General features: G+C 34.0%; 1 protein-coding gene across 1 annotated transcript in view; it reads left to right on the top strand.

The window, feature by feature from the left end:
• Positions 1-18,392, top strand: part of LOC111991520 (14 kDa proline-rich protein DC2.15-like) — a 34,347-nt gene continuing 15,955 nt past the window's right edge. Inside the window, exon 1 of the mRNA XM_065769305.1 lies at positions 1-224. Coding sequence (XP_065625377.1) covers positions 52-224 — 173 coding nt within the window. The 5' untranslated portion in view covers positions 1-51. The remainder of the gene's footprint in view (positions 225-18,392) is intronic.

An 18,392-nucleotide genomic window follows, 5' to 3' on the forward strand; every position in this document is an offset into this window, starting at 1 on the left:
CCAAACCCATCCTTAATTACAAACATATAGCCTTGGCAAGTGTGTCTAAAAATGGCTTCCAAGGCTATTGCAACAATGGCTTTTCTACTCTCTCTCAACCTTCTTTTTTTCACAATGGTCACTTCAACTAATGTCACTTGTCCACCACCATTGAAGACTCCAAAACACACTCCAAAACACATTCCACGACACTCACAACCCAACTTTCCTACTAATAACCCATCCACTTGCCCCAAGGACACCCTTAAGCTAGGACTAGTGCCAGGTAGGAATCGATCAATTGTCATTTTTCGCTTGGTCACCATCTCGGCGTCTTGATCGGCCTCGACTGCTTCTGGCTCGACTGGTCGGGCTAGAGCTTCTAGCTCTTCAACAGTACGTGGACCTTACGGCTTTGAGACACATGTTTAACCGATTCGTCTCTCATAGGTGCAAGATCCTCGGTTGTGGTATATCTGGGGCCGAGGTCTCGAGCTTCACCGACCGTTAAGGAGGGCGGGAGAAAATTGGCGTGCCAAACGTCGATGTATGATAGAAGTGGGCTGTTTACCAACAAGGCTTGGCTAAGTGATTGCCAGGTAGAGTACACGAGGTCACAGCCAAGTATTAGGTGGGATGCTCGAAGTTGTCCGTCTGTGTGCACAAAGATCTTTGACCTAAGTACAAAATTAAGATCCCTCACATGCACAACTCTAAGATCCAGTTTAAATCTTCTTCCTTCTGTAAAAAATCAATAAAAGGACTGGTTAGTACATGCATGAGTAAACTGAACAAAAGTGTCAAATTTAAAACAAGTAAAAGCACTTGGTATTGACCAACATCACCTGGTGAAAGTAGGCAGGGGAGTTCATCGACAAGCCAATTGCCGCTCACCCGGACGAATTCTCTGGCCGAGTTTCTGCTGGAATCAGGAAGGCATGATATAAGCCGTACCTACATATCCCTAGTTTTTAAATAGTAATCGGACTTGATGTTGTCGCACAAGCTATACATAAAATTGATGTCATGATGGTTTAGTTGTAGCCTAAATATTTGGTTTAGTCTACTAACACAACTCACCATTCGGTAAAAATTAGGGGGGAGTTGGTCGGGACATAGGCCATAAAACCTAAGGGTACCTATAATGAGAGGGTCCACGGGAAATCTAACCCCACCCTCTAGAATAGCCATTAAAGGGAAAAAGGCTACATTTGAACTAGCACACCTTTGGAGGGTGACATTGCCTTTGTGACAGTAGGCGATATCAACATCCTTAAGAACGCCATAGGCCACTCTAAAATCAGCCAGAGTTTACGCATAGGAAAACTACGCTTAAGAGATGTGCTCGGCAGAGAGAAAACTGAAGAAGGAAGGATGTAAAAAGTGGTGTGGGAAGTCAAGAGGAGGTATTTATATGGATAAAAGCATTTAATGAAGAAGAGGCAGGAAAAACTCTTTTGAAACCTTTAGGAACCCCCACACGCGTGGGCTTGGTTCACGAACCGGCAAGTTATAATTATTGATAAATGTGACAGCCTGGCATAATGCACCTTTTAAGAAAGCATTGATGGAAATCTTGTTCGCTTAACAACCAACGATTAGGATTCTTGGGGGATCACTATCGTCATTCAACTTGTCCTTGATTCGTTCTCGGTAGCTGGGCACGAATTAAGGGAGGGCTATTGTATAGGGCTGCGCCCCTGGCCTCACAAGCCTCGGGCCCAAGCCTCGTGGTGCATTATATGACCTTGTCCCCATTCTTGGACCTTTAGCCTCGACCCGGATGCCTCAAAGCCCAATTTGGGCCCAAGAGCTGAAATAAGACCATGCTAGCTTGAATACCTCAAGCAAACCCCTCCTGATCATCTCTAACCTGGTCGGGATCGTTATTGCTCGGAGACACCCTGTACTCGGCTGCCCAATAATGCCTTTGAAAACATCGCTACCGAGTGGGCTTCTGGAGGTGGGAATCAGTTCCAATGCCACTACCACCATTCCTGACGGAATGTCTACTTTGAGATGATGGAATTGGACCCCCATTCGCATTAGTAAGGGGGAGCAATCATAACACCTCCACTTATCTTAACCTATAAATAAGAGAAGAGAATGAGGAAAGGGGGTTGGCAATTCTGGAGAGAACACTGAGAGAAAAGAGCAATCACTCCAAGAGAGAAAGGGAGCAACTCTGTGAGGTAAAGAGAAGGGTTTGAAGAAACAGGAGTGTACTTGGGTCTCTGAGTATAAGACCACCCATAGTAGGAAACCCAAAACCCACAATACAAATAGATTGTGAGCCCAAGTAGAGGTTGAGCCCAATAGCCATATTTTGGGTACGCACAATATTAAATTGATCCCAAAGGTTCCTTATTTACTATTGATCTTAAATTGGTATATGTTTACCATTATATAAAAAAATATGCTTAGCAATATATAGAAAATAAAAATAAAAATATATTTAATAATTTATTAATAAACGTATCCCGCTGCACCCGCATCCTACTTTTTTAAAAATTGTTGAGTCGTCGCACTGCACCGGCACTTGAACCCGAATCTGCACATGTGCTTTCTAGCTTGTAGTATTGATAATGAAACTTTCATGCAACAATTTCAAAATAAGAAAACTCGTAGAATGAAATTGTAAGAATTTATGTAGTGTGTGTGTGTGTGTGTGTGTGTGTGTTTTTTGTCAATACATGAAATTATCTTTTTATTAGATTTGGTATAATTTAAGTTTCATAATAACAACGTTGGAAAAAAATTCTTGGAGCCGCCACTAAGTTGATGAAAACATTTTGAACATATACAATGCTCATGAGTTCTCTCTGTGTTGATTGTATGATGCCAGAAGGTGGCTGTAAAAAAAAAAAAAAAAATTAAAAAAAAAAAAAAAAAAAAAAAAAAAAAAAAAAACAAATCAAAAACAAAAAAAATTGGCCAATAACATCATTACAATTAACCAGTCCTGTGCGGTAGCACAGGGTTACATATTAGTTTATTTATTAATTTTTTAAAGCAAACTTCATTTTGAGCATCTCAAAGCGGAATAAAAGGCTTAAAAAATTGATTGGGACAAGTGAATACATCATAAACTTTTTGAAATTTTCAATTAAAACGATAACATTATGTCAAATTGTCTCTTCAGAAAGTTATTGTTAACTAAAGTACTAAAAAAGTGGTATTTATTTAAAAAATAAACTAACCAAAAGGATAAAGTTAAATTTTATTTATCCGTTAGATTTTTTACAATTATTTTGTGAACTTTTGAAATAGATTCTAGTTTGCTAAATTGATAAAATCTCTTGACCTCAAATAAGATATCTGGGTTTCGATTAGTTGAAATAGTTTTAAAAGTTTGTGATTAAATTGAAACCTTTTTTTTTTAAATTTATTCCACGTCAAATTAAATAAGAACTTGTGAAATTTATCCTCTTAATTTTTACTTTTGTAAGGTTGAATTTAATCAACTATTTTGTTGGCTTTATTCCGTGCCAATTTTCTTGTAATTCAGCATTTAGAAACCCTGTATTTAAGTGGGAATCATGTAAGCATAATGTGTGAGAGAATGTGAAGAAAAACTCAAGAGTGTGCACTTAAACAGGGCCTCACAACTAGATCCCATGGCTGGCTCACAGCTTGCAAGTCGCCAAAGGAGACACGCGTGTGAAGCATGCAGAGGAGCTGAAGAGTCACACCGGCTAGAGCACTACAGGACAAAACTTCCAGTCTGGCCATTCTGTTAGTTCGCAACTTAGACTTGCGACTCAGTCAAGTCGCGAGGCCAAGTCGCCAAACCACTCTATTTGGAAAAAACTGACCTTTCGTATTCCAAACACACACTAGTATAAATACCCCTTATACCCACGTATTGTAGAGAGCTTCCAAAGAGAATTCTGAAAGAGAAACCCTAAAGAAAAATAAGATTGACTCATCCACAATCTTCATCCTTGTTTCTCCAAATTCCTCTACTCTCACCCTCTCCATTGTTACATCCTTGAGAGGTACATTTAGCCAAATCCTTTTCTCACCATATCCGTATCTGTGAGAATGTTATTTGGTGCTTAGGAAGCAGTTAGGAAGAGACCAATTGATATTGGTTAATGCTATGGGCTATAGCGGAATCTAGTAAGCTAAAGAAGACAAAGGTTCAGCGTAACCTCCTTGGAGCAAGAAGCTTGGAAGGCTTAGGTACACTAGGTAGATTAGGCTTAAAGGGTTTTCTGCTGTTCATGTATCCCAACTTGATTCTTTAGTAGATTATTGACCGCTTGGAGGGCGGCGGAGAGGTTTTACGCCGAGGACTTCGGTTTTCTCTACGATAACACATTGCTGTGTTGTCTTTATGTTTGCATTTCTCTTCCCATAATCTTTGTCATTTAATTTCTGCCGTGGTTGTGATTTTATTTGATTTAGATTGTTTTATCAATTCTGTTTTAGCTTATCTTCATTTTCCGCACGTACATTGTTTGATAATAAGCTTGAATTGGTAATTTGTAATTTTGGGGTCTAAACATTCAAGGTGTTTTACACACTATTTTAACATTCAACTTTCCCCTCAGCTGTCCTAAAATACACTCTTATCTTAGCGTTAAGATGCTTTTCAATAAGTGAATACGATCGTTGGCTGAAATAAGTGAGAGATTTTTTTTTAAGAAACAGAAAATGTGCCGAACAAAAATTGTGATAACGTAAAATTGTGTTCTAAAACTAATTTTAAATTTAGTTGACCTGATACCTGTTTTCAAGAATGAAAACAAGAAATGAGAACTTGGAGAACCAAACACAACCTAATCTCTACATCAACGTTAGCCCATTCTGCCATTCATGCTCCTTTCAAGCTTAAATCTATGGAAAGCGCTTGGTCTGTATAATCTAGTAAAATGTCCTAGATTCCCATCTCATAAGCGAAGGGGATGAGAAAACCTATCACGTATCGGATGCATGTAATACCACCTCAAATAGAAGAGCCTTAATGGCTACATATATATGACTTATTAATTCTTGGAGTAAGAAAAACCATATTCATTCAAAAACCATTTTATTGCTGCATATATATCATTATTTCTTAACTTCATTGGATTTCGATCAGGGATGGAGCCAAAACTTTGAGTTAGGGGGGGGTGGTTTTACTGTTGGCTGTGTGCAGTGATTTCAACCTCTAATTCTGCTACTTAGTTGCTGAGTTTTTTTTTTTTTTTTTTTTGTAGTTAGGAACAAAATTATTTTTGTTTAGAATTTTTTTAAAGGGCAAGGTTATTTATTTCGGATAAAATTAGTTAATTAAGCTTAATTTTGTTTTTAGTTTTACTAGTAATTTTTGTTGTTGAGCTAATTTTTTTTTTTTTAGCTTGAATATTTTATTTTAGATTTTACATCTATAAATTTTTTTATGGTCACTAAAATGAGGAAAATACTAGAGTTGCAAGTTTTTTTTATAAATTACTTATGTAATAAGTGGTTACTAGTAAGTAAAAAAATGATGTAAATGGTGTGCCCATATGTGAACCAATAAAAATTTGCTACCAAAAAGGTTTGTAAAAATGTTATAAAAAAGTTTGTGAGTATAGCATTACTCTCAAAAGAACCAATGATATTGTTAAAAGGAAATAAAATGTAATTTTATAGAATAAAATTACTAAAATTAATACACATATATATAATAATATTTTTTTTTTTTTAAATTTAGGGGGGGCAAGGGTAGTTCCGCCCCTGATCACGATGTCATTTTTGCATGCCTAAAAGGGTTGAAGAGTGAAGACAACGCACATTCAACAATTTCTTCTGATTCGCACTTGTTGGTAGTATATTCTTATCATTTTCAACTTCATGGAGCTCATATCCATCTTCAATTATTAATTTGGAAATTTTTATACTTTTTAATGTAATATTTTTTTTTTTAGAGAGTTCCAACCTATGACGTCCGCTTCTAATAATAGCTCTTTATCATCAGATCAAGACACTAATCAGTTTTTTGTGTAGGCGGGGATTGAATCCCAGGTCTCTTATACAACCATCAGAAACTTTACCAGTTGAGCTAACTGGAACCCACAATGTAATATTTATATCATAGAATTTGAGACCATATAGACTTCGACCAACACGTACGATATTTTAGCCGAAATAATTACAATCCCATAATGTCAAACTTGATGATGATATCGACATTATATGTCCATTTTTTAGTTGAATACACAAATACTTATTTGATAAAGAAGTTTTAATCAATTCAAGGACTTTACAGCACAATTCAATGGGAATCCAAATAACTCACTCAAAATACATAATTAGGGTTTTTAGGGGAAAGGGAGCAGAGGGATGTTAAGTAATACAAGGTTGAAAAGACAATACTTTTCTGGGAGAAAAAAAAAAAGGAAAAAAAAGAAGAAAAAGAAAGACACAATAATGACGAACGTAATTAGACTTTTTATTGATCTTTGAGCTAAAAGATATGAAATAATATCACAAAAATAATCTAAAAAACATAACGAATGTTTTAAAGCTCTTGGAATGTTGCTGCAAATATTTGAATTTTTTTTAATAATAAATTCGTAACTTTTATTAAGAAGAAGATGAAGATAATACATCTCAAGTCAAAGAAGACTCAATTATATTAGGATTTTCTCTATCCAAGTTATATGATCAAAAACATCCTTGGCATACTAGGGCAAAAAATTAGAGTGCATTAATTTAATTCTTTAAAGTATAAATATAAGATTAGAATTCAAATTAAAATCTTTATATTTGGCTAAATTGTCATTTTCCTCCATAGAATTTATTCTTTTATCTTTTTAGTCTTTAATATTCATGCCTAAAGTTTTCCTACTAAAATCAAACAAAAAGGTATTAAGAAACTAAAATAACAATTTGTCAAAATTTAAAGAGTGTACTTCAAGTTTAACCTAAATATAAGAGCAGTCGAATTTGCGTTGGAGATTGGCATCACCTCTGCTGTATTTGAAGGGGATTCGGACACAATCTCAAAGGAACTCAACAACTCCAAACAATCTTTAGCACTCCACAGGCACCTGATTGAAGATGTTAAACTGTTAGCTTCTTTTTTCAATTGTATTAGTTTTGTTCATGTACGTTGAAAAGGCAATGGGGTTGCTCATGCATTGGCTAGGTGGGCTATTAACTCGCCCTCTTTAACTGTCTAGATGGAAGATGTACCACCAGACATTTCAAGTGTTGTTCATGCTAATTTAGCCTCTTTTATCCAATAAAATGATTAGCTTGTTTCTCCAAAAAAAAAAAGTTTAACCTAAATATAAATAAATTGGGTGAATTGATATTCACTAAAGGGGGAAATCGCATTGTAGATTAGAGCATTTTGAAGCTTTTATTTATTTATTTTTTTTTTGAGAAGAAAAGCATTTTGAAGCTAAATGTGTTATTTGTATGTGTAGCATGATTGTGTAGCAATTTAAAAGTCTTAAGGATTACATTCCACAGCTCAAGTTTGAGCCCCGCGAAGATGCCCAGTCAAGTCATGTAAATCCTTTTGCTGTGGCGATGCCTCACATTTTTTCAAACAATTGGAGACACACATTGAACAGGTTTTAGAAAACATACAGGTGAGCTGACATTTTAAGTGCATAAGAAGCCAGCCTGCACTTCCGTCGCTGAAAGCAGAACCAGAACCATAAGCAATAGCCCAACCCTTCTAATAGCAGTTCCTTCCATGGCTAACTCCCTTTCTTCCTTTCTTGAAATTTGAGGGTATTGGAATTTGAAGCAAACTCGGGACTTGTTCTCACTAGCACTGGACGTTTGAAGTATATATAGTGGGCCAAAATGGGCATTTGCCCCTTTCGCCCAAAACAAGTAACAAAATGCCCATGTTCTGAAACTATTTAGCCATATGCTTTTGTTTTAAACTCGATTTTCTAAAAATCAACTTTCAATGAAAAATTCAATTTTTAGAAAATCGAGTTATAGGCAAAAAACTTTATAAAAAAAAAATTACATGAAACTCGAGTTTCATGTAACATTTTGCAAGTAACTCGATCTTCATTAAATCTAGCTTTTTATTGAAACTCGATTTTTTTAAAATCGAGTTTTCAAAACTCTACTTGTTTTGGGCGAAAGGAGCAAATGCTCATTTTGGCCATATACAGTGTATTTTTTTGTTCGTAAAAGAAATCTTATTTATAGGAATCGCCTTATACAAGGTGTAAGGAGATATTATTTGGTTCAATCCTAGATTCCTTTACTATTCTGAGGCAAAATTTTGAGAAGAGATATTATTTGGTTCAATTCTAGATTCCTTTACTATTATGAGGCAATATGTGTAAGAAGAGATTATTAATTAGGTTCTTCCAATTAATGTACGATGTTACACGTAACAATAGCTATTTTTTGTAGATCATGTAAAGTTCTACATTTTAGGTCCTAATTCTTAGGAGGAATATGATTAGATTAGAAGATTTTTACAAAAAATAAAAATCATTTTACCATTTCAAAAGTTATTTTATCATTTATAACATACCATTTTACAATACACTTAACATCCCAACTTATATTTTTCCTATTCAACTCATTAAAATAATATATACTACCAATAAAATAATATAATTCAAGCTTGCTACAGTGCTACAATGTCATCCTACAGTGCCACAATGTCATCCTGCCCAATAAAATATAATAAACATTATACAATTTTTGCAACAGTGCCATCCTACATTTAAGATGGCACTGTAGTACAATTGCAATTTTTTTTTTTTTGCAATTGCAAGACCGGGTAACATAGGTTTTTGGGGCTCTATTGCAAAATTTCACCTACATTTGGCATATGAGAGATCCAATGCTAATGCTCCTATTTTATAGATCTTAAATGATTGGAAGGAGATATCTAAATAAGCAACATAATTCAATAAAATCATCAACCTTCAAAATTAGAATACTATTATACTCATATGTTGTTAGAGGCTGGGATCTCCTTCACAAAGTAGTCAAATTATCAAATTTGGATGGATTGGTTCTGTTCCCTCGAAGCCTCCTTAAAATTTTATTACATAACATATTACAGATGTATCCAGATACACAATATATATTATTATCTACGGGTCAATTAGAAACTGATAAACAATAAAGATCAACATATTACCTCATATGCTGTTAGAGGTGTAACTTTATAAAGTTACACATTTCCTAATTTATTGGATTTAAATAGATCCAACAGTAAAAAAAACACTCATTAATCTAATATTTTGATTAGGATCTTATTTATTATTCTTTACTAATGACATTTCATACCTATCTCTATACTCAAAATAATTTTCACTCTCTCTCTCTCTCTCCTCCACCGCATGATATATAGAAGAGCACTAAATTGATGAATACCAAAATGATCATCATGAGTGTGGGTAGCATTGCACTGGTGCATAAAGTGGTCATGGTGATCATGTGAATGAGTTTTTATTTTACTGTGTTGACATCAAAGGAAAAACAACATAGGGAATTCATTATAGTCCAACAATGCTTGGGCTTTCTGCATGTACATGTTCCGTATATACAAGTTTTACTAAAAGTTTTATGTCAAAAGTCAAAAAAAAAAATTAAAAATTATATTCTATATTTAAATAATTCAAAATAAACAATAATTTTTTTTTTGGTAGCAATTTAATCTTATTGAAATCTAGGAAATAGAGTTTCACTTAAAATTTAATTAGTTTATTTAATAATATGTTGTGGAGGAGAAAGAGAAAGAGAGAGAAATAGAATGTCATAAATAAAAGACATTTAATGAGATCCTAATCAAAATATAAGCATTAATAAGTGTCTTTTTTTTACCACTTTTTTTATTTCTCATAAAAGTGGTATCAAAACTTTTCTAAAATGGATTATTAACCAGAGCAATGGTTAATAATCCATTTAAAGAAAGTTTTTATGGGAAATAAAAAAAAGTAATTAATATTTTGACAATTTTTTTCATTTCCCATAAAAGTGGTAGGCGAAAACACCATTTTAGTCCCTACATTTTGGGGTTACAATCAATTTAGTCTCTACATTTTGGTAGCAGTCAATTTGGTCCTTACTATTTTGCTGTCAATTTAGTCCTTACTGTTAACTTAGTAACATTATTTTTATTAATTTATTTGCCACGTTAGTATCAAATGTGCCAACTGTGCACACTGTTAGCCACGTATGCATTTTCCGTTACTAAGTTAACGGTAGGGACTAAATTGACCGCAAGTTGAAAATAGCAATGAGCAAATTGACTGCTACCAAAATATAGAGACTAAATTGACTGCAACCCCAAAATGTAGGGACCAAAATAGTGTTTTCGCCAAAGTGGTATCAAAACTTTCCTAAAATGGATTATTAACGAGTGTCCTAAGGGCACTCGTTAGCATTTCCCTTATTAAAAACCTACTATATGTAAGAGGCAATTTTAAGAAAGATTAGGCTAAATTACAAATTGAACATAATGTATAACTTTCTTTAAAATTCAATATAGTCATCTAATTTTCATTTTCGTTCAATTCAATCTTCTAACTTCCAACTTTGTTCAATTCAATCCTCCCATTAATCTCCGTCAAAATTGAGCCATTAAAGATCCTCTAGTTAAAATGACTTAATTTTATATTGAACAAAAGTTATGTGACTAAAAATACATGTGAATAATCTTTTGAGTTATCACATAATGGGGTTTGGAGGAACTTTCCTTTATAATGGCTTGTAGGAAAACTTTATTCTTTTATTTTTAGATAAAACTCAAGGAATAGAAGATTAATCACTCTTTTACCATAACTGATGCATGGAACCCAATTTATACTAAAACACTGAACGTTTCTTGATTTTTCGTTATTAATTTTGTGGTAAAGTTGAGATAAAAATCATTCTATGGCGAGAATTCTGAAATTGATAGTTATTGTCTTTCCTTAAATGCTTGGTTTGACTTGATGGTTACAAGTGTGACCACTTGCTTGTTAGTTAGGGACAAGCATAATATGGGACTCCTCCCCCCACCCTCATTAGTTAAAAGTGGAAAATGAGCGATTTGAATGCAAATTCTATTATATTAAAGAATTGCTAATCAATGTCATTAAGTTACAAGACTTTTAACGAGCTGAATATAAGACTTAAGCTACCTTGTTGACGGATGAGTTTGACCTATTTTTTGCAATTTGTTAGGCCCAAGTTTTGCTATTAGGTTTGGGCCTTGCTAGATATTGGATTTTCAAGGCCGAAAGAGTTATGGATAGAGTTGGGTTTGCCCATTAGTGAGCTTTTGCAATTATGGGCTTGTGCATTCATTCATGGGCTTTCATACTCATTCGTGGGCTCTTGCACCTATTCATGAGTTTCTTTGTCTACTCATGGTCTTGTGCCTGTTCAGGACCTATTGGGCTTATCATTTACTTTAGGCTTAGATGCCCTTTAAATTTTCGGGTATCAATATTGACCTAATTTGTATCAATTATCCTCAATCCTAAAGTTTGGTGTGCCTTGTGTTGGCTTGATTTTAGGAATCTATTAAACTCTGTCATAGGGGTTTTTTATTCATATATATATATATATATATATAGTCATATAACTTGTGTAGAACTAATAAATTATCATCACGTGATTTATGTATATACAAGTTTTATGTCAAAAGTAAAAAAAAAAAAAAAAAAAAAAATTATAGTCTATATTTAAATAATTCAAAATAAACAATAAATTTTTTTTGGTAGTAATTTAATCTTATTGAAATCTAGGTAATATAGTTTTACTTAAAATTTAATTAGTTTATTTAATAATATGTTGTGGAGGAGAAATAGAAAGAGAGAGAAATAGGATGTCATAAATAAGAGACATTAAATGAGATCCTAATCAAAATATAAGCATTAATAAGTGCCTTTTTTTGACTGTAAGAACTACTTAAATCCAATATTTTTAAAAATATGTAACTTAAACTCATCCCATATATATATATATATATATATATATGAGATGGGTTCAAGTTACACCTGGTGTAACTCTACAAAAGTTACACATTTTTTAAACCGTAGATTTCTAAGAAATCTAATGGTTAGAAAATCACTATAATCAATGTCTTCTTTAAAATTAATTGCTTTCCATATTAGCCAACCTAATTAATTTGAGAAAATATTATATTATTTTCTTTTTAACTTTCTTTCTCTCTCCTAATAAATTCATCCCTAACCTTACACAAAAGCATATTCTCAACTTTCTTGGGCATGGAGGCCGTTGTGGTGGACTTTCAATTGTTAAAGAAGCCATTGATTAGGGATTGTGTAATGACCAAGTCTGCATATTCAAACAAAACCCTTGTATTATTGCTCTCTTGATTTATCAAAATTAACAAATACTTTTGTTGGGAATCTTTCTCAACATACCCATTATAGCTTTTGAATGTCACATCGCTAAATCCACTTGAGAGCAAGGACACTGAGGATTTTTCACCAAATTTATATTGAACGACATCATCAACTGCAAAAAAATCAAACCTTTATCATTCACAATTACCTAGGGCTACATCACTAATAGCTCCAATGCTAGGCCTAAATTACAAAAAATCCTGCAACAATGCAATGGTCAGAACTACAACTAAGCACCACCAGTGTGACGTCTATGGCATTGTTGATTAATGTTCTCCACAAATTTCTAACGACAACCTGGCAGATTGATAGTATAAAATTTAGTTAAATCTCATATTCTCGGGAACAAGGATTGTGTTCATAAAAAATAAAAGCCAATTCACCCCAAAGTATACTTTCTTCTAAACAACTTCTTCACGCCAATGATTGGGCATGTTTCACAATCAGAGGATAGTTTTTAGAAAGTATTTACAAGAACACGAGTATGTAGAAGCCATTTGGCTTAACCTTGCATGTTTAGACCCCTAAGGCTAATCAAGTAAAAAACTGCTCAGACATGAATCTTCTGGCTACTAAATTTTGAACCTAGCTTGATCTTAGTTGTACAGCAGGCAAGCCTGGACGAGGAATTAATTGGTGAGTTTAGACAACCATTTCAATCCAGTGCATATTTCCATGCCCAAGAACATTGAGAATATGCTTTTGTGTAAGGTTAGGGATGAATTGATTAGGAGAGAGAAAGAAAGTTAAAAAGAAAATAATATAATATTTTCTCAAATTAATTAGGTTGGCTAATATGGAAAGCAATTAATTTTAAAGAAGACATTGATTATAGTGATTTTCTAACCATTAGATTTCTTAGAAATCAACGGTTTAGAAAATGTGTAACTTTTGTAGAGTTACACTAAGTGTAACTTTAATTTATCTCTCTCTCTCTCTCTCTCTCTCTACACACACACACACACACACACACACACACACGGGTTGAGTTCAAGTTGCATTTGATGTAATTTAAGCAATGTTATACTACCCAATAACTTGTTATAGGATTCATACTTTAAAAATTCTACTGTTAAATTACAAGTTCTATATCTTCTTAACACTCATGCCAATTTTCATGTTAATTGGATGTTATTTACCATTTAATCCAAAAACTCATTTTTATGCATTATTTTAAACTACAAAAACTTGCATTTAAACAATCAATTGATGACATGATTATTGACATTTGATCACTTTGAAATTTTGCAAGCATAGAGAATATACAAAAATAATGTAATCCAATGGTCGATTTGTCAAAATTCACATCCAATTAAAAAATATTGATTAGTGTAACATTGTTTAGAGTTACACCAAGTGTAAGTTGAATCTAATCCTATATATATATATATATATATATGAGATAGGTTCAAGTTGCACCTGGTGTAACTCTTATAACTTACACATTTTTTACATTGTAGATTTTTAAGAAATTTAACAGTTAAAAAAACATCATTAAATGCTATTGTTGTCCACCTTATTACCTAATTAATACTAGCACTCTCTCTCTCCCTATTTATTGCTTTCCACCATATAATAAAATTCATAGAACTATTTCACCCAAAATAAATAAATAAATAAATAGACTGCAAGAGGTTTACCTTGACATGCTTGTAAAAGAAAGGGATTTCCTTCGTAGCTGTCTTTGCATGAACATGTAAAAGTTAAGCTACCCTTACTACAAAAAAAAGGGTCTTTAGCCGCGTTTAAAAAACGAAGCTATAGACCCCAAAAACGCGGCTATAGGATAGAGCCGCGTTTCCTATAGCCGCATTTACAAACACGGCCTAAACACCGCAGCAACAGGCCTATGGCCACGTTTTTCAAAAATGCGGCTAAAGGTGATACCTATAGCCGCGTTTTTTAAAAACGCGGCTAAAGGTCAGACCTAAAGCTACGTTTTTAACCCGGTAGGATATATTGGGGCCTACAGCTGCGTTTTTGAAAAACGCGGCTATAGCCCATGAAAGCTCGAAAATGTGTTGAAAACACAAGAGCAATTTAGACCCCCCCAATTAAAATTACGGCTTGGTTGATTTTACACTAACTTAATACTAAGTGCGGAATAGTGTAAACACAAGCATATATGCAAGACAACTACTCTAATACATAATTAAAACAAAACAGCAGTAAAAATGAATAAACAAGAGTAGGGAAGAAGGATGCAAACACAGAAAACACCGAGACGTTTTTTCGAAGAGGAAACCGAAGAACTCGGCGAAAAACTTCTCCGCTACCCTCCAATCGGAAATTGATCCACTAGACAATCAGTTGGGATACATGGGTTAGCAAGAGACCCTCCAAGCCTAATCTACCCGATGTACCTAAGCCCTCCAAGCTCCTACTCCAACAAGGCTTTTCGGAACCGTGTCTTGTCCTAGTTCTCTGGATCCCGCAACAAGGTCCATGTTGCATCTGCCATCCTTGGCTTCTTCCAATTCTTTCCAGTAACTCCAAAACACTCTCGACACTCTGAATAGGTGTGGGTTGTGTTTGGGTACAAATCTCCTCTCAAGCTATGATAATGGGAGAGGGATGGAGAAGATGCTACAATGATTTCTCACTAAGGAGGAGTAGCTCTCTCTCAAAAGATGGGTGTGTGTGTTGTAGAAAACCTATCTAGGGTTTTTTTCTCTGAATGACCTCACTAACATTTGTGAATAATGTGGGTATATATAGAGTGGGTAAGGATAGAGTGTATCAAAAATGACAGATCAGCTAAACAGAGTGTTTCGCGGGTATCTCGCGATAAGACCTTACCAGCGAGATACTCGCGAAAAACAGCTGTCTACATCTGTCCTGACTCTTCGCATTCCAGCATGTGCAGGGCACATGTGTCACTTCGCGGGAAGCTAAGTCGCGATATACCCGCGAGAAATCTTTAGTCTTCAAATGCTTGAGTCTTCACACTCTCTCTCTCTAACACACAACCCTTACAATGAAATCCCACAATAAAGACAAGGTCTAAACGATTGAATAAAATTACAATCAAATTTGTCACGGAATAAAAGCCAACAAAATACATTGCTGTAAATAACAACTTTACAGCCCGCTTTGAGCTGCATTTAAAACGTGGCTATAGGTTTTTCTAAAAACAAAAAAAAAAATTCAGGGTTTTTTTTTCCCCAGAAAATTCAAAATTTAAAATTCAAATAAAAAAATTCAAAATTAATCACAAATCCAAAAAATTCAAAATAAAATATACAAACCAAAAAATTCAAAATCAGACACAACATACTCAAAATACAAACACAACCAAAAAATTCAAAATCAAACAAAATACAAACAAACCCAAAAAATTCAAAATCAAACACAACATATTCACAATACAAACAAACCCAGAAATTCAACAAAATCAAACATAACGTGCTCCAAAATATAAGAACACAAACCCATTTAAACGTAGTCACAATATCAGCAACACAATAGCACAGATCCATAATAGCATCTCCTCCATTTTCTTACTAACTAAGCATAAAATAACCAAAAAAAAAAAAAAAAACTACATCTATTGACAAATCAGTGTGCTTGAGATGAAGAAAAAAACGAAAGAAAGAAAGAAAAAAAAAAGTAGCAGCTCCAAAGAAACAAAGGAAAAAAAAAAGTTACCCAGTGAAGAAAAAAGAAAAAAAAAAGAGTTATCCAGATGTGAAGAAGAAGAAAGAAAAAGGAAAAGAAGAAAAAGAAAAAAAGAAGAGTTACCCAGATGAGGAAGGAAGAACAAAAAAAAAAAAAAAGGAGTTATCCAGATGTGAAGAAGGAAGAAAGAAAAAGGAAAAAGAAGAAGAAGAAGAAGAGTTACCCAGATGAGGAAGGAAGGAAAAAAAAAAAAAAAGGAAAGAAAGAGGAACCTTACGGAGGAGCAAGTGAGCAAGTGAAGAATGAAGAGAAAAAAAAAGAAAAAAAAGAAAGAAAGAAGGAGAAATAAGAAAAGAAGAAAGTGGGGTAGGTGGGGATGTAGGTGGGAAAGGGGGGGGCACATGGGAAGCTGGAGAATTTTTTTTTTTTTTGATATCTATAGCCGCGTTTTCTAAAAATGCAGCTATAGATAACGTCACAAAAGGGTGACCTATAGCCGCGTTTTTGAAAACGTGGCTATATGTAACGTCACAACGCAGCTATAGGTTGAGGCTTTAGCTGCATTTCTTAGAAATGCGGCTATATGTTAGCTATAGCCGCGTTTTTCGTAAACGCAGCTAATAAAAACGCGGCTATAGCTCGCGTTTTTTGTAGTGCCTCTGAAGTAAAATGCGGTGCACAAATATCGGTGAGTCGTTATATGACCAAGCTCTAATTATCATATGTACATAAAATGCTATATCAATCCCCATTCCAATACCACAGGGACGTAGGATATATTTTGGACTACAAGTTCAATTGGGTTTGTTACGTGAGCCTCAAACCAATTTTGTTCTGCTAAAATGCATGCTTGCATTCTTGGTTAATTATAGGCTCTATAGTTGCATTGAATACTTGGTTAAATATGCCGGTATTTGTTGGCTTTATAGTTGCATTGAATACCCCGAGATATCGAGGGATCGGAGTTTGGCAGCATTTGATGCCATAGCAATTCAACATGTGAGTACATAAAAGGTAGTACATAATTAGTAAAGGGACATGTTCCTCACAGAAAGATATGCACGCAGCAATATCATAGCCATCTAGGGACTTCATTGAGGCAAAGATATTGCAACCTATGGCAATAAATCTGTTGTGGGGTTGAGAGAAAACAAAAGGGCTTCCTGCGAAGTCCACAATTTCTGTGGTCTTTGTAATGCTATTAGCACAGCTTGAAAATATGGGAGGGTTGACGCGAACTATGCCTTGTAATGAAACCTCCTGCACCTCTAGGTTGAACCTCAAGAAAGGCTTGGGAGAGAAAAAAATTTTATTGCAAGATATTGCAAACCAATTGTTATGGTAGCAATCAGCTCAAGGCCGGCCTTAGACATTTTAGGGCCTTAGGGGAGAACTAAAATGGGGTCTTTTTTATATTTATGTATTAATTAAATTAATATTTTTATATTATAATATATTTCAGTTTTAAAATATTTTTCTTGCCTTTTGAGATGCAAATTGACTAATTAAATTTTTGTACTCAAGTTCTTCTAACATCTCATTTTCAATCCATAGTATAGCTAATCTACTTAATCTTTCTTGAGACATTGTCGATTTTAGATATGATTTTATTAATTTTAATTTAAAAAAACTCATTTCTGCAGAAGCAACTGTAATAGGTATTGTTAGTAAAATTCTATAAGCAATGCATGTATTTGGAAATGAATCTAACATTTTTTTATATAATTTAGTATGTCAATCGGAGAATATCTTTTATTTGTAAAATTTCTTTTAAAACTTTTAACTCTGAAATAAATCTAAACCATCAATATTATAATAACATCGTGTTTGAGAAAAGATTCAAGTTAAAATAGTATTTCTACAAACTATCATCATCTAGTTGAGAGAGAGAGAGAGAGAGAGAGAGAGAGAGAGAGAGAGAGAGAGAGAGAGAGAGAGAAGTTATGAGCAAATTTTAGGGATTTGAGATTTTTGATATGTTTTGATTTAAGATTGTTTTGTGGGTAATTTTTTAGATCGGATTTACATTTTATCTAGTTGATTTTTGATTTGTCTAGAGGTTAAGGATTATATTTTTTGGATTTTGTTTAGATTAAAGAATGTTTTGGGGAACCAATGTTACAAAGATGTTCCAGATTTTTTGTTCTTTGGTCACAAAGATGTATCATATTTTTTTAGAATTTCATCAAAAACTACATTTTTTATTTTTTTATTTTTTTTCTACTACTCCGTCATTTTCACAAAATTTGGGGGTCCCCTTCCACTTGGGGGCCCTAGGCAATGGCCTAATTGGCCTAGTGGAAGGGCCGGCCTTGAATCAGCTGCTATTCTGAAAGGGTACGGAATGCTAATATTCCCACAGTATGCTTGACATGACGGCTTTACTAAACTCGCTGCATTTACGAATGTGGTAATTGATACCAATAACAAAATTAGCTGAAAGACCATTTGCACCACCCTCTCTCTCTCCTG

This window comes from Quercus suber, unplaced genomic scaffold (assembly GCF_002906115.3).
Source record: "Quercus suber isolate HL8 unplaced genomic scaffold, Cork oak 2.0 scaffold_1109, whole genome shotgun sequence".
Classification (NCBI taxonomy): Eukaryota; Viridiplantae; Streptophyta; class Magnoliopsida; order Fagales; family Fagaceae; genus Quercus; species Quercus suber.